Below are 17,166 nucleotides of genomic sequence, written 5' to 3' on the forward strand. Positions count from 1 at the left end.
CACCCAAACACTGCAATATTAGCATGCTTTATATCGGTCTGCTGGATATGTAGCAAAGCTGTCCTATTTTTCTCTCTACTGTAGAGGAATTGGATAAGAACCTGCTCTATGGTTCCCAATGCTTGGGAGGAAGAGCACATAAAACACAATAGAATTGTAGAGTTGGGAGGAACCCCAAGGATCATCTAGTCCAACCCCCTACAATACGGGAATCCTGCCCACAGCTGTCCCTGGGTGGGCAGGAACTACCAACCTTCTGGTTAACAGCCAGGCACACTGTCCCATTGCACCAGATACGTACTCAATTTGTTTTATAAAGGACAACCCTTGGTTAAAACTACACACAAGGCAACAGTATTACACAACCTCAACATCTGTATGCATAATTAGTTCATGCAACAGATAACTGCAAGTTATCAGGTGAGGATCCTAATCACATTTCTAATGCTAAGTGGCTGCTTGCACTGCAGTGAAGTACAAAGAGATCCAACTCAAAAAAGCAACTGCCAGCAGCTGTTTTGACAACAGTGACCATTCCCAGGGCTGGAAAACAGTCTTTACAGTAGAATCCCAAATTCAAAAAGGAAAGCTAGACCCCTACTCAAGGCAGATGCTTTTGTAGTAATACTTTATTGTAGAATAGGCACACTTAAAAAATAAAGTACCACCAAACAAATAGCTCCAAATAAAAGCTACAAAAGTCTAGAAATCAGAAAATGACCACTGAACAAGTTTGATCATCAGTCAAGGTGGCTTCAGATCAAGACCAGACACAAGATGAGGCTTATTTACTAGGACAAGAGGCAAGATTGACTAAAGCTCACACATATTTTGGGACATTGCAAAAAGAAATCTATAAAACTATATTTTCTAAGCTAATCCAGACAAAGCTATATTTTAAAAGGAGAATAAAGTCAAATGTATTACCCAGAGCAGAAAAATCCACAAGAACGTTACTGGGTATTCATTTTGAGAAGTTCAGAAGATTTATCCACTACCCAGCCAAAGTTAAATGCTTTGAAGCCCCATGCCTGTTAATGGACAGTATTATCTTCTTAACATGTCCATTAAAACTGATGGAATTTTAAAAAGCTTAGCTTTGGCAAGAAATGTGTCTGTTTTAAGTAGAATACACCTTATTTCCAAGTTTTAGTAAAAGACAGGGATAGTTGGGACAGAACATGGATGAAGTCAATTTCACGGAAACACCAAATGTTTGCTTTTCTTCACTTTGCCTTAGCCAGAACAATATTTACATTTAACATTTATTCAATTAAAACAAACAGGAAATACATCTTAAAGGATTTTTTTCCCCCTTTGCAGCAAAGTGCTACACCGGGGCAAGCAACTAGCAAATATTCTATTAACTGGATTTATTGCATTTATTTGCAATAAATAAATTGCAATTTTTTGGGGACATCTTAATATGAAATTAATATTCAGCTGAGATAACTTTTGGACCTCCTAGGAACTGAAAACCACCCCGCAACGCACTGTGTCATTGCATTCAAGATCTCCATGCACTGGAGGGAATAAAAAAATCAGTTTATGGTTTCCAGAGTTTCAGCAGCCCATCTTCACTATAGGTAGCAATCAAGTTCTGGTGGGGATGGTGAGCGATACCAATAACATCCTTTTCGTGAACCTGGGTGTAAAAGAAAGTTAATAAATCTTTCCTTGAATTTAACACAAAATCTGCAAGGGTGAAGGGTGAAGACATAGTATTAACATCCCAGAAATAATTTGTACAACCTGCCCAGTTCATAGTGAGGAATATATATGCCTGATAATGTTCTTCTAAAGCAGGCTTATTTGTCAGTCATTTGCCAGGTAGTTCATGTCTATACAGCATTGCAGAAGAAAAGTAGGGGATAAGCTGCCTAGCAAAGATGCCATAGAGAAGGCAGGCATGGGGGAAACTTTTCCAGTGCAAGAGCTTCTCAATCCCTTCTGTACAATCTTGTGGGAGCTGCGTGCCAGAGGTGGCTGGGGCCAGAGGCAGAGGAGGTGGAGCAATGAATGGAATTTTACCTTTGTGCAGTAGGCTAGTTTCTACGCACAATTACATACACATCCCTCTCTCCATCTTCCACCTGGGCAAGCAGCAGGCACCATCAGAGTTCAAGGGTGCATTCCAGCCAGAAAAAACCCTCGAGGAGGATGCAAAACAGGGCTGGTGAGTGGAGTGACTAGGGAGGATGTGTGGCGTGGGGAGAGTTCTGGGGCCGCATAAGAGAGGCCTCAAGGGCCGCATTTCACCCCCAGGCCTGGGATTTCCCCATCCTTGCCATGGAAGAGGACAATACAGAGGTGACAAATACAGTCATACCTCGGGCTGAATGTGCTTCAGGTTGAACGCTTTCAGGTTGCGCTTCGCGGCAACCCGGAAGTAATGGAGCGCTTTACTTCCGGGTTTCGCTGCTCGCGCACACGCTCAAAATGACGTCACATGCATGCGCGGAAGCGGCAAAACGTGACCCGTGCATGCGCAGTCGCGTCTTACGTTCCATTCAGGATGCGAACGGGGCTCCGGAACGGATCCCGTTCGCATACCGAGGCAGGGGTTGGCAAGGTTTACCTTGCCTGGGCCGGATCGGTCCCATGGAGATCCCTCCGTGGGCTGGATCACACCGGATCTCGCGTGTGCATGAACGTGCGTGTCTGTGGTTTCTAGCGTCTGCGCAGACACGATTTCTGGAGCCGTGGAAGCGAGTCCCCGCGCCGCGCAGGTTTAGCACAGCGCGCTGGGACTCGCTGAGCGGGCGGCTCGGTTCTGGGGTGGCTCGTGGGCTGGTTAAACGGCCTCCGTGGGCCGTTTCCGGCCCATGGGCCGCACGTTGCCAACCCCTGTATTAGGGCCTGCTTGCCAGCAGAGGTGCAGCCATTCCTCTGCCTCCCCCACCCCCAGCAAATAATACCTATAGATGGGCATCATTCAGGAATGCAGCCACAATCTGTCTCTTACAGTCAGCACATCCCAAAAATTTCAATGGGAGGGTTTTCCACCATTGCAAATTGCAGGCACCCGGGCACCCAGTAGCTTGTGGGGCTAGGAAGCCTGTCTTTAATCCTTTACCCCTCTCCCCACTCAGTTGTCCTCATCCAGATTGGCCGGCCCTGCAATTTGCATTAGAATCGCCACAATCCCCAGCCCATTGGATCAAATAGTAGATCTTGTTGCAATGCAAACTACAGCTATAGGCTATCTTGTGTGAACTGGGATCACAGTGTCAGCAAGGGACAAAAGCCCTCCTAGCGCCCTGCTAACAGGGTACCAACAAGACTGATGGTCCAACACCTGCAATTTATTATATTTCTCTGCTGGCTGGGGAGGAAGAAAATCCCCCTCCCTGACACCTGGCAAAAAGCAGAGGAGTAGTGGTGGGATCAAGGAGGAGAGGCCCCACAGGCCAGATGAGAAACCTCTGCAGTGTGGGGGTTCCCTGGCCCCCAGATTTAAGCATTTTCATCTGCTTTTCAGTTTCTGGCTTCCTAGCCTACAGTGTACCAAGGTGGAGCCTCTGGGACAGCAAGAGAGGTGTGAAGGGAGCTCCAGGCACGTTGGCAAAAACTGGGTTGCCCCTGCTGCTGGTAGGATCCTCTGCTGGATCTCCTCTCTCTCTGTGAGCGGAAGGAGCCTTTCCGTTTGCGGAAGCATGAAGCATGATTGGGATTCGCATCACAGTAATTAAAAGCAAGGAAATCTCCAGTTCAGCTCCTCTCTGCAATGTGCTTAACAGGGACTCTCAATCCCCATCACCCACAAGCAAAAATGGGGATAAGAAAACTTAAGTACTTAGCAAGGGGTGTTGTATGGACTACTGAGACGTTATTCTTGACATGCTTAGAACATTCGCAAGTAATGCTAAAGCATCGTCGTCAGCATCCTTTTCTCCCCTGAATGATTAAAAAACGAGGAATGCAGAATAATCTCCATTAGGTAAAGTAAAGGGACCCCTGATCATTAGGTCCAGTCGTGGCCGACTCTGGGGTTGAAGTGCTCATCTCACCTTATTGGCCAAGGGAGCCGGCGTACAGCTTCCGGGTCATGTGGCCAGCATGACTAAGCCGCTTCTGGCGAACCAGAGCAGTGCACGGAAACGCCGTTTACCTTCCCGCCAAAGCGGTACCTATTTATCTACTTGCACTTTGACGTGCTTTCGAACTGCTAGGTTGGCAGGAGCAGGGACCGAGCAACGGGAGCTCACCCTATCGTGGGGATTCGAACCGCTGACCTTCTGATCGGCAAGTCCTAGGCTCTGTGGTTTAACCCACAGCGCCACCTGCGTCCCTATAATCTCCATTAGCTGCAGCCAAAAAAGATAGCTGAGATGAGAAAATGCTCAGTGGCATGTCATGAGTTTTGCATTACTAAATGTTATGGCAGAGGGAGATCTTTTTGGGAGCAGTTACACAGCAGCTACAGCACATGCTTCTGTCCAAAGGTTTGGCCTTGGACTGAAAAACCACTTATTTTAAATGTATTACTTTATGCAAACCGTTTCTCAGTCTTTTAGCTAAGATCAAGTGTAGGGGAACTAAACCTTTGAGACAGAAGGTCTCACCTGCTTGCGGTAAAATTACAACTTCCAAACTGGGATCAGGACATACCCAGCATTTTGTAAGGTGTTTACAAAGACGCACATGCTGCCATCTCTGTTACTCACCGTCAAAGTTCTCTCCAGCTTGCCAGTCACTGTGCTGAAACAGTACAGCACAAAGTCTTCACCCACACAGTAGATCCACTCGCCTCGTGGAGAAAGGGCACAGCAGACAAAGTCACCACCTTCCCTCTTACCAGAGCTGAAGCTTCTCACAATCTACAAAGTCAATATATATTGGTATTTAAATCAGCTGCACATTTGTTGGGTGAGTGAATTGCTTGAAATATACCGAAGGATCCCATAGATCAAACAACACATAATTAGACCTAAGGGAAAACAGAAGCAGCATAACCCTCAGGGATCCATCCCATATTCTCTGCTTGAGCACTGCTGAGAATGCTAATGAGAACAGGGCTTGCAATTATTACTTTTGGAGTCCAGAATATCAGACTTATTGAGTCCAGAATCCTATTTAGTCACAATGACTTACAAACGGCCCCACAAACCATTTAGAAAGGGAGAAGTGAAGGAATCTGGACTAAAGAAACAGAATCTTCCCAAATCCAAGAGGATGTGTTCCCAGTCATTTCAAACCTATTGTCCTCCGATAACATACCTGGCCCTGCATGTTCATAATGACAACTGTGTTTGATCTGTTGCAAACAACAAAGTGTTCCGGATTCTTAGGCAGCAAAACCACACTGTTGACGGTGATGTCTGTCCCCGCTGTGCTGCCGAGTGATTTGAAAGTGTTACAACACTCCGTAGTCTTCATATTCCAAACCTGGAAAACAGAACAAAGGAGAAAAGATCAGTACAGTCATGTAACATATATAAGCCCAGCTCCAGAGTTCTGTCACACCTTAGCAGCATGCCAAGAAATGGAATCCCAGTTCTGCAGAGTGATAGTAATGCTTCACGATATGGAGAGCACCACATCCCTTCAAAACATAGACATATAAATGTACTATATATTTTGGAAAGTTGCTTGTTTGCTATGTACGTCGACACTTCTTAAAATATAACAAAATTTGCATGTGGCTCCTGCAATCAAGGAGCAGGTTTTCGTTTGTGTTTTGATACAGTTGGATGCCATTATGAATCATGGTGGCAGATTAAACTTTTCAGAATTGCACTGATTTTTTTGTTTTACTAGTTTAAAATAACGATGGTGGGCTACTTTTTTATTTTAAAAAGCCAGTCCATAACTGGTGGTTAAGGTCTGGTACTGAAGGTCCAGGCTGGTATTTAAAACAAGCAAAAAAAAAAAAAAAATACAACCTACTAAACAGCTGATTAAACAAATAAGTATATACAATGCTTCTAGAAAACAGCTTGGCTTCAACTATGGCATCCCTTCAGAGAAATGCTAGTTCATCATATTTTAAGAAGCTGCAACAGGCAGAGAAGACTTGTGATATAGAAATTATTAAATGTATGTTTTACTTCCACAATCCAAGCTGGTGAGAATTCTCTTTACAAAAGTGAAATGAGCAAACACTTCAGCTAACCAAGCAAAATAAACAACTGCCAAAGGCCAGTAGGCTGATCTTACCTTCACGGTGCCATCTGAAGATGCGCTGATAATGTAATGCCCATCCTGTGTAAATGTGGCTTCGTTAACAAATGACGAATGACCACGAAATTCTTTGAGAGTCTTGCCAGACTTCAAGCCATGAATCCTGCCGCAGAATAAAAGCTATATTAATGTCGCCCAACCAAGTAAGGCTGAATAGCAAAACTTAGCAAAATGAAACGTACCTGATTGTCTGGTCAAAAGAGGCACTAAGAATCTGACTGCTGTCCTTTGAAAAACTCAGGCAGGTGACACCTTTGCTGTGTGCTCTTTCGAATCGCCTCAAACACTGCCCACTCTGAATCTTCCAAACCTGGGTAGAGGGAAGGAAATAGAAAATCATGTGCAATTTATTTCTGTCCCTGGAAAGCCACCAACTTCAGGCTAGTTGGAATTTCTTGTTGCTGACTGTTATAAAAACATGAGAAGATCCTGCTGGTTTTTCTTTTTCTTATAACAAGACTCGTAAAGGAATTCTGTTAATTTCATTGTTATCATTGTTTCTGTCCCTAGTTTATATACACCCCACCTATTTTAATTTATCGTATGTTAGAACTTGCATGATTTGGATGTTTTAATTAGTTCTTACTGGGTCTGTAACTGCGTAATGAAACTGTGGTCTGCGAGAGAATCACAACCAGGCAGACAGACTATTGTGAACCCCAAATTCTTGCCCATAGAGGAAGCTGCCCTTGACATTTTTGCATGAGCTACTGTTAGGGCCTTGCGTCCTTTCAAATCAGCGTCTGTGGAGTGAGAAGGTAAGTAATTCTGCTATGCCTCTCCGTCAGTTGTGGCAGAATTGTTTGATGATTCCTGATGCAGAGAAGCAGCTGAATGACACCCACACCCAAGGGAGCTGTCTGTAATGTACCTTCATGAGGCACAGCTCCCTACATACAAGCCTTCCAATCAGGAAAGAGACTGCAGAGAGACTAGACCAGGACAAGGCAATTTTTTTTAGCCGGTCCACTGTCCCTCAGACCTTGTGGCAGGCCAGAGATGCAGCACTGGGGGGGGGGGAGAGCTGGAAGAAGAGGCGAGGGGGGCAAGTAGTCCTCCTCCCCACCCACTGTGCTTACCTTCCCAGGGGCTGCCGCCATCGCTGCTTCTCGTGGGTAGGCAGAGTGAGCTCGTCTCCTTGGCTCTCTGGCCCACAGGAGCACCAGGGCGGCAGCAGCGGAGGGAAGATGAGTGGTGCAAAAGGGCTGGCTCCGGAGAGGGGCTGCTTAAAATGGCGCTCAGCCAGCCCCCTTCCTCCTCTAGGCAGGGTGGGGAGAAGCCAGGAGGAGGGAGGGAGGTGGCGCCGCTGCGGTGTGTGTGAGGGAGAGGGGGGGGATGGAATGGTGCAGCCCGAACAAACAGAAACCCCACACTGATCCACGGACAGTCCGTGGGCCAGATCCTGAAGGCAACTGGGCCTGATCCAGCCCGCGGGCCTTAGTTTGCCGATCCCTGCGCTAGACCAATCTTACCCTTTCTGGGTATAACAGTGAATCTTGTTTTAATTCAGAAAGAAGCAGGCCTTAGCTCTCAGAAGTTTAAGAAACATGGCTTAAGATCCCCTCTCTGGATCAGTTTTCTGTCCTCTCATTCCCCAAAGTGCATACCTTGATCTTCCCATCCTGTGCTCCAGTTGCCAGCATTTCTGTATCCCTACTGAAGCACATGCACAGAACAGCATCATCCATCATCATAAAGTTATCCTGAGCTTGGTACTTCAGATCCTAGATGAAGTAATGAACAAAGGATCAGTCACTGAAGGAGAAACAAGAGCCACCGGGAACAGCAATGTGTATAAGAGTCATACCAAAGGAGCTGACTTATTCAACTCTAAACAGTACTGTCTAATGGCGCTGGGGCCTAAACTACTGAGCCTTTTGGGCTTGCTGATCAAAAGGTCGGCGGTTCAAATCCCCGCAACGGGGTGAGCTCCTGTTGCTCTGTTCCAGCAGTTCGAAAGCACACCAGTGCAAGTAGATAAATAGGTACTGCTGCGGCAGGAAGGTAAATGGCTTCTGTTGGAATGTCCTGTTGTGCCATAAATGGTTCAGTCATGCTAGCCACATGACCTGGAAAGCTGTCTAAGGACAAACGCCGGCTCCCTCGGCCTGAAAGCGAGATGACACAGACAACCCCACAGACGCTTCTGACTGGACTTAACTGTCCAGGGGTCCTTTACCTTTACCTTACTAATGTGACTAGCAGTGGAGCTCAAAGTTAGGAGCCTTTCTTAGGTCTGCCACATGAGATTTTTTATAATAGAAGATGCTGAAGCCTGAATCTGGGGAGATTCAGGCTCCAGCAGCTTCTTAATGCAATTAAATCAAGATTTAGTCTACCAAATCAAGCACTAGGTGTTACATGGTAAAAGCAGGATTCCCAGAAACACTTGGTTTGGAAGCCTACATAACATCTTTGTCACTTGAGACCTCTATTTTCAGAACCCACCCTATTTTTTGTGATTCCATTTTTCGTGTAATTGTACGTTTTTAGTGTTGTATTTCAAATTGCTGCAGGCCCTGGGACCTTTAACAAGTTGCTTAGTCTTGAAAATGATGCTGACAAGTGTCAAATTGGTATTGTTTTAAAATTCAAATGCACTGTGCACTCAGAGTTCCCATTTACACTCCAGTTCCATTGGGCAAACTACACAAATCATAAATGTTGCTTATTTACCTGAATTTAGTACAGTAAGCCCACAACTTACGTGGGGCTTATGTTCTGGGGGTTGCTCCTAATGCCAAAATCGTAGAGAGTCAAAGCCCACTGGGTTCAATGGTGGGTGGGAGTGCCAAATAATTTCCCCCAGAATGTTGCCCCCTTCATTCCCCCCCTTCCTTGTTTTATTTTATTGTCTAAATCTGAATGCGCACAAGTTAAATGAGTGCAAGCTGAGGGCTTTACTGTCAAAACACAAACTATGTACTGAACAATCCACTTGAAAGGCCATGCAGTGTTTTACCTTCCTTATTTTGCCGGTGGTGAAGTTCCATACTTCAATGAACCCATCAACAGAGCCAGTGACCAGATACTGACCATCTGGGGAAAACCGAGCACATTCCACATGAGACTTCTGGCCAAACTGTTTTAAGGGAACAAAAAGAAGGATTTCACGCAATGCCAATTTCACATAAATAACCCTCTGACGCTGGAATAGGATACTATCCTACACTAAATAATGACAAAACCTCAGCCCTCACATCACATTAAGTGCTCAAACTCTGTGGATATTTTAAAAATGTGCATCTCTTTCTGAATGAGGAAAAGTATCCACAATGCTTGCAGCATACAGATTTTGTGCCAATTTAATATGAAATATTTATGAAAGCCTAATTGGTGTTAACTTCCAGAAACTGAACTAAAATAGGTTGGATACAGATCTGTATTGCGCAGCGTAGAGCTCCTGCTGGAGAAATGGAGCAGAGAGGTGATTTTCGCCAATTCCTTCTTCTCCCGGCAGTGCCCTGAAAAGCTGCTCTGAGAGTAGGAACAAGAAAGAGGTAGTGCTTGCGAGAGAATTGGGGGAGATCATCTGACCCCCTTTCTCTAGAAAGGAGCCTCTGCTGGATCTCTGTCCCTTCTGCAAAAGGAAGAGGGCTTGGTGCTAGCAGAGGGGCAAATCTGGATTGAACCAAATTACTATGTATATGCTTTGGTTCATGGCTTTCAACCTAGCCAAAGAAAAAGTTGCTTTCTTCATAAAAATCCTATTTTATATTCTCCCTCTACAGGTGGGTGGATGGAAGGAATCAATCAATCACCACTGGATGCCATTTTGAGCAAGAAACATAACAAACCCATTTAGCATTCTTGTGTACATGTCTGGTATGCAAGTGAGTCAAAAAATGCATCTTTAATTTAACTTAATCTAATCATTTTAGTTTAATGATCTGTTTTATATCTTGTCTTTCCTCTCAAAGTAGTTCAGGGAGGCAAACACTGTCACTTAAAAAAAAAAAGCATTCTGAAACAGTTAAAAAATTCAAAAAACAGGTAGGTAGCCGTGTTGGTCTGACACAGTCGAAATATATAAAAAAAATAAATTGTCCAGTAGCTCCTTAGAGCCCAACTAAGTTTGTTCTCTGAAGAAGTGTGCATGCACACGAAAGCTTATACCAAGAACAAACGTAATTGGTCTCTAAGGTGCTACTGGACAATTTATTTATTTTTTATATATTCTAAAAACAGTTTCAGTTAAAATAATTATTTCATCCAGTGATCTCAGTTGATTTCTAGTCCAATATCAGCTACAAATATAAAAAGGAGAAAGGCTACAAATGTATTTCATCAACTTGCTTGTGTGTTTAAATATAGCAGGTATTCAGACCAAGGACTCAGCTACATTAGGTTTTTTTAAAAGTGTTTAAAATGTATTATAACACTATGTCAGCAGATGGCAATGTAGAGATCCGTCTTTGGCAATGTGAGTTCCCATTATGAGGTTTATAACGTGTTTTCCTGAAACATATTTTTAATGTGTCTGGATCCAGCCCAAGTTCAATATGACTCAAAAGCCAGATGAAAAGATACGTCTATTTTGGATTTCATGCAACAGGAATCTACAAGATATATATAAATTGGCATCAATGAGAGAAAGTGTGCTTTTCAGAGCTTACGGGCATGGTATTATTACTAATCACTAAAATGTAGGGGATTGAAAGTCAAGAGCCGTCAGCAATCTTGAATGTAACTGCAGGAAGCTCCTGCAGCCAATCGGAAGCTCTGGAAGCCCCGTCGGACGTTCGGCTTCCAAAAATAGTTCACAAACCAGAACAGCCACTTCCGGGTTTGCGGCATTCAGGAGCCAAAACGTTCAAGAACTAAGCTATTCAAAAACCAAGGTACGACTGTACTGTATCCTTGACATGTTATTTAAATAAACTCCAGGTTTGTGCCCCGGGGAAGTCACTTCGGTGCTGCTAAGGCAGCCGTTTGACTTCACCCCTGGAGATGTACTCCATTGTCTCTCGAGACAGATGGACGCCAACAATTCAGGAAGAATCTGGCCCGTTCCTCGCAAGTGGTAATTAGGGACTCACCTTAATATGCCGACTCAGTTGTGTGGGGAACTTTTCCTCTTCAACATCTTTGACAGCTGCTTTGCCTCGGAACAAATCGATTGTCATACCAGGAGGAAGGAGTCCCTGGTGCTGTTGCCATTTCAGTGCCTGAGAAATCAACAGGATACATGTCAAACATCAGCTGTGACCTTTCCTTAGTGGTAAAAACTTGACTATGATCATCCACCTACACTGGAGAAGGGTCTGTGAACACAGATTTGTTCTTAAGACTAATTTATTAAATCTATCCCAGGAAAAGAATCTTTTGAAATGTGAACTGGAAGACTGTGGTTTTACTAAAACAAATTGTATTTAACTGTATAATAATAATAATAATAATAATAATAATTTATTTATATCCTGCCCATCTGGCTGGGTTTCCCCAGCCACTCTGGGCGGCTTCCAACAGAATATTAAAATTGAATAACCTATTAAACAATAAAAGCTTCCTTAAACAGGGCTGCCTTCAGATGTATTCTAAAAGTCAGATAGTTGTTTCTTTCCTTGACATCTGAAGGAAGGGTGTTCCACAGGGCGGGTGCCACTACTGAGAAGGCCCTCTGCCTGGTTTCCTGCAACTTGGCTTCTCGCAGCGGGGGAACTGCCAGAAGGCCCTCTCAGTGTCTGGGCAGAACGATGGGGGTGGAGATGCTCCTTCAGGTATACTGGACCTTTAAGCAGTTCATGAATAAGGATCTCTATTTTCAGTTTCATACAATGTAAGTCTCGGGGGGGCAGGGCGGGGGAAGAATACCTGTCCCAGCAATGCCATAAGACGAGATGGAGGCACAACACTGACTTCACCGGCCAAGGCTTGGGCAATAGCAGCTCTCCGCTTCTCTTTGCTGCTCCCATCTGGATATGCCTAGCACAGAACAACGGAATACCTCAGTTTAGTTTTCAGGGCTTGAAGGAACTTGGTAGGAGCAACTGTTCTAAAAAAGGCAAGACCCTTCCCAGTTTGAATGAAGTAAAGCTAATTATCCAACAGGTATCTGTTTTGTTCATTAAGGCAAAGCAGAGATTTGTACTGCTTCCATCTCCCATAAACTTAGACCAGAAAAGCAAAGAGTGGATGGCATCATTTGGAGCACAGCAAACACAAGGGAAGAAGGTCTCCACAAGTCCACAACCCAGTAATAATAATAATAATTTATTTATACCCACCCATCTGGCTGGGTTTCCCTAGCCACTCTGGGCGGCTTCCAGGAGAATATTAAAATACAATGATTCATCCAGTATTAAAAGCTTCCCTAAACAGGGCTGCCTTCAGAAAGTCCGATAGTTGTTTATTTCTTTGACATCTGATGGGAGGGCATTCCACAGGGTGGGCCCCACTACCGAGAAGGCCCTCTGCCTGGTTCCCTGCAACTTCACTTCTCGCAGTGAGGGAACTGCCAGAAGGCCCTCGGCACTGGACCTCAGTGTCCGGGCAGAACAATGGGCGTGGAGATGCTCCTTCAGGTATACTGGGCCAAGGCTGCTTAGGGCTTGTAAGGTCAGCACCAACACTTGGAATTGTGATTGGAAATGACTGGGAGCCAGTGTAGGTCTTTCAAGACTGGTGTTATATGGTCCCGGCGGCCACTCCCAGTCACCAGTCTAGCTGCTGCATTCTGGATTAGTTGTAGTTTCCGGGTCACCTTCAAAGGTAGCCCCACATAGAGCGCATTTCAATAGTCCAAGCCGGAGATAACCAGAGCATGCACCACACTGGCAAGACAGTCCGCGGGCAGATAGGGTCTCAGCCTGCGTATCAGGTGGAGCTGGTAGACAGCTGCCCTGGACACAGAATTGACCTGTGCCTCCATGGACAGCTGTGAGTCCAGAATGACTCCCAGGCTGTGCACCTGGTCCTTCAAGGGCACAGTTATCCCATTCAGGACCAGGGAGTCCCCCCACAACCGCCTGCCCCGTCCCCCAGAAACAGTACTTCTGTCTTGTCAGGATTCAACCTCAAACTGTTAGCCGCCATCCATCCTCCAACCGCCTCCAGACACTCACACAGGACCTTCACTGCCTTCACTGGTTCCGATTGAAAAGAGAGGCAGAGAACCCCCAAATGGTACCAACCCAACACTCACATGCCACTTACTCAAAAAAGCAAATTGCTGGCAACATTAGGCATCATTTCTGATGGGATTCCTAATCTGTATGAGGATCGTAAAATTGAAGGGGACCCTGGAGGCGAACTAGTCTAATGCCCTACTCACTGCAGGCAACCAAGAGCTACAGCATTCGCAGCAGATGGCTGTCCAGTCTCTGTCCAAAGACTTTCAGGGAGGGAGAGCCGGGAGAGCCCATTATCCATCAAGGTAACTTCCATTATCAATTGAAAGGCTATATAACACATACAGTGGTACCTTGGTTCTCAAATGCCTTGCTACTCAAACAACTTGGAACCCAAACACTGCAAACCCGGAAGTAAGTGTTCCAGTTCACAAACTTTTTTTGGAAGCTGAACGTGCTCCGTTTTGAGTGTTACACTTCTGATTTGAGTGCCACACTTCCGTTTTGAGTGTTATGCTGAAGTCTGTTTTTGCTATTTTGCGTTTTTGTGGCTCTTTTTTTGTGACTGTGTGGAACCCAGTTCAGCTACTGATTGAGTGATTGATTGATTGTGACTGCAGTATATTGTTTATTGCTTTCATTTTATGGATCAATGGTCTTGTTAGATAGTAAAATTCATGTTAAATTACTGTTTTAGGGGTTGTTTTTAAAAGTCTGGAACGGATTAATCCACTCTGCATTACTTTCTATGGGAAAGCGTGCCTTGGTTTTGGAACGGACTTCCAGAACGGATTAAGTTTGGGAACCAAGGTACCACTGTATATAAAAACAGATTTTTGATTAGTATAGGCATACCTCACGAGGATCAAAATAGGACCTGGCCAAAAGGTTTTCAAGGTGGATGTAACGCTCTGGCTGAGTTTGCTTTAGCATGATCATTGGGTCAGTTTGTCTCAGGAGAGATCTGGCAGCACCCAATTCACGAAGCTCTATCAATTCCAAAACTACCTGAAATATCAGAAGAAAAACAGCATCAGTAAGCAGCATTAATGTTTAACATGGTACGCATATTCAGTATAAGAGCAAGCTGCACAAACAGAAGATCAAAGTTTCAGGCAGCTTAAGTATGCAGGTTTCAGAAATGGAGAAGAGGTTCAGATAACCAAAATCCGTATCTTGCTCAGTTGGCCTTTATTATGACAAGGATTAGTCAACTAATACCAGGAGAGTCACCCCGAACCCCACCTGAATGCATCAAGCACCAGATTAATATGCTTCTAGCATCTACCTAGTCTCACTTTATGAGACTCCATTTATGATATGGGGCTAGTTTTTTGAATTACAGGTAAGAGTACAAAAAAATGCCTTCCCTTCACCACAGACACCAACGACACTAGTATGGTTGAGAAATAGTATCCTTATGAGCCACCATACCTCTAGGAGACAGGTGAATAATTATTTATTCCGACAGCCTTTTAAAATCTGAGAATTTAACAGCATTTTAATGCCACTGTTATTTTTCAATACATGTATTTTAAATGCTTAACTTTTTAATGAACTTGCAACGTATTTCCTTGCAAAATATATTAGTGTAAAAAAATTAAAACAGCAGTTCTCAGACCTAATATTTTGGTCTTAGTAGGAACCCATTACATCTTCACAGAGATAAAACTATAAATGCAAAGCTACAGAGAAATATACAATCCATTTATTTTCTGGTGAATGATAAAGGTGCTATCAGACATGAACTAATATTACTGTAGAAAGCATACTTACCTGCTCATACAGATCAATAAGTGTTTTGTCTGGTAGTTTTAATGACTGTATTGCCTGCAGTACTGTGTCCCAATGGCCACTGTTAATATCGGCAACAAAACTCTCAATGCTGTCCACAGTGTTCAGTGACACTGTGGTCTCTTCCTGTAGAGTGGCCAAGGCACGATGCAGACTGTTCTCCTTCAGGTATTGCATAATCAGTCGGATAACACTGAGCGAAATAAACAGGAGGAACAATTAATTTTGTATGTGTATGCAGTCCTCTAGGGCATATACAGAGCAATGAGGGGGGAAATACAGCAGCCGATGAATAAGCAATCCATTTCCCCAAACTTATGAGATCCTGGTTCAAAGCTAAGAGGTGCACTCAGGACTTAGAAGACCCCACAATTATCATTGTGGGGGAAATTATGGAATGAGAATTGGAGATTTATGGCTTGCGATGCCATAAAGGAAAATTTTCTAAAGATGTTTTATAGATGGTACATAACACCTAGCAAAACATTCAAAATGTATAAAACAAAATCCAAAATGTGTTGGAGATGTAATCAAGCAGAGGGAACACTGCTACGCATGTGGGGGACCTGTAATAAAATTAAGAGCTTCTGGGATATGGTATATGAAGAGCTGAAGAAAATATTTAAACAAACCTTCATTTTTTTTAAAAAAACAGAAGCTTTCCTGTTGGGCATATTAGACTCCAACATTGCAAGTGAAAATAAGAGGATATTCCTGTATGCAACATCGGCAGTGAGAATCTTAAATGCAAAAAACTTGTACGTTTTTACTGTAATTTTATTGGTGTTAGCCACCCTGAGCCCGCCTCTCTTATTATTATTATTACAGTGGTACCTCGGGTTACATACGCTTCAGGTTACAGTCTCCGCTAACCCAGAAATAGTACCTCAGGTTAAGAACTTTGCTTCAGGATGAGAACAGAAATCACGTGGTGGCGCGGTGGCAGCGGGAGGCCCCATTAGCTAAAGTGGTGCTTCAGGTTAAGAACAGTTTCAGGTTAAGAACAGACCTCCGGAACGAATTAAGTACTTAACCCGAGGTACCACTGTACGTAAATCCGGCACTGGGTTCAGACCACAGCGGCACCCGCGTCCCTAAGAGACCCCGAGGGTCATCTAGGCCAACCCCCTACAGCAGTGTTCCCCAACCTTGGGTCTCCAGCTGTTTTTGGACTACAATTCCCATCATCCTTGACCACTGGTCTTGCTAGCGAGGGATGATGGGAGTTGTAGTCCAAAAAGAGCTGGAGGCCCAAGGTTGGGGAACACAGCCCTACAGGACTGCGTGTGTGGCCTCAGAGGAAATGCACCCGCACCGAGTAGCAGCAACTGCAACCGAGCTACGAAAAAGGTCCCTCGGCAACCCGGGAGGGGGGGGGTGTTTTAAGCTGGCCCCGACGGGCACGAGCAAGAAATGGGTCTGCCGGCAGAGGACAAAGGCGGGCGCGCGCACAGGGCCCGGAAGGGGCCTGGCGCCGAGGCACGAAAGCAACGCAGCAACGCCGCCCGCTCCCCGAGCCCAGCCAGGGAACTCACTCCGACGACTCGATTTCGATCGACATGGTGAACTAGCGGCCCGTCGCCACCCGGAGAACTCCAAACCCAGGCGCACAGCAACCAGCCGCCACTTCCGCCTAGCCACTTCCGGCGCGCACATCCGCTTCCGGGGTCATGCCCCCTCATGCGACCTATCGCGACCCTCATAGACTTATGGTGGTAGACTGCCGAGGTTTATGGAATTCCGGGTTCCTTTACACTTCTTTTCCCCTCTGAGCCACACTTTCAGAATGAAAATTTGCCGATTCCCCCCTCCCACATCGGTAAGAAATACATTGGAAAACGCAGCTAGGATTGTTCCCAGTACCATTCGATGCCCTCGTTTTGAAAAGATGCCAATCCCAATTCTGCAATTAAAAAAAACACGTTTCTGATACTATGCTACAGTGAAATGTTTTAGATATTTGTTTGCCCTTGAATATTCCCTGCTATCCGCTCCTGCCACACCAATTTGGGGCATCACACTACCTACCCCCCCCACACCTCCAGAGTGGAAATAAGAAATACGCGTTGAATTCAATCAATGGAAATTGCTTTCGAGCTTTTATGTATAGCAACCCCCT

General features: G+C 44.8%; 1 protein-coding gene across 1 annotated transcript; it reads right to left on the minus strand.

The window, feature by feature from the left end:
* Positions 1 to 611: 611 nt before the first annotated feature.
* On the minus strand, positions 612 to 16,732 carry SMU1 (SMU1 DNA replication regulator and spliceosomal factor). The gene is made up of 12 exons (XM_081176614.1): positions 16,583 to 16,732; positions 15,030 to 15,240; positions 14,109 to 14,261; positions 11,998 to 12,108; positions 11,223 to 11,351; positions 9,146 to 9,265; positions 7,791 to 7,907; positions 6,366 to 6,493; positions 6,160 to 6,286; positions 5,221 to 5,388; positions 4,668 to 4,820; positions 612 to 1,645 (listed from the first exon to the last, which is right to left on the minus strand). The coding sequence occupies exons 1-12, from the start codon at positions 16,606 to 16,608 to the stop codon at positions 1,547 to 1,549; spliced, it is 1,542 nt and encodes a 513-aa protein (XP_081032740.1). The 5' UTR covers positions 16,609 to 16,732; the 3' UTR covers positions 612 to 1,546.
* Positions 16,733 to 17,166: the final 434 nt, after the last annotated feature.

Source organism: Podarcis bocagei, assembly GCF_964188305.1.
Source record: "Podarcis bocagei genome assembly, chromosome: 17".
In the NCBI taxonomy this organism is placed as follows: domain Eukaryota; kingdom Metazoa; phylum Chordata; class Lepidosauria; order Squamata; family Lacertidae; genus Podarcis; species Podarcis bocagei.

What these genes read in the sequence shown, in the direction of transcription:
- SMU1 (XM_081176614.1), bottom strand. Translation starts at nt 16,608, where the DNA reads ATGTCGATCGAAATCGAGTCGTCGGA. An exon ending in TTATGGCATTGCTGGGACAG is followed by an intron (nt 11,352 to 11,997) that starts GTATTCTTCCCC and finishes TTGATTTCTCAG; the next exon opens with GCACTGAAATGGCAACAGCA. An exon ending in AGCTGGAGAGAACTTTGACG is followed by an intron (nt 1,646 to 4,667) that starts GTGAGTAACAGA and finishes TTTTACACCCAG; the next exon opens with GTTCACGAAAAGGATGTTAT.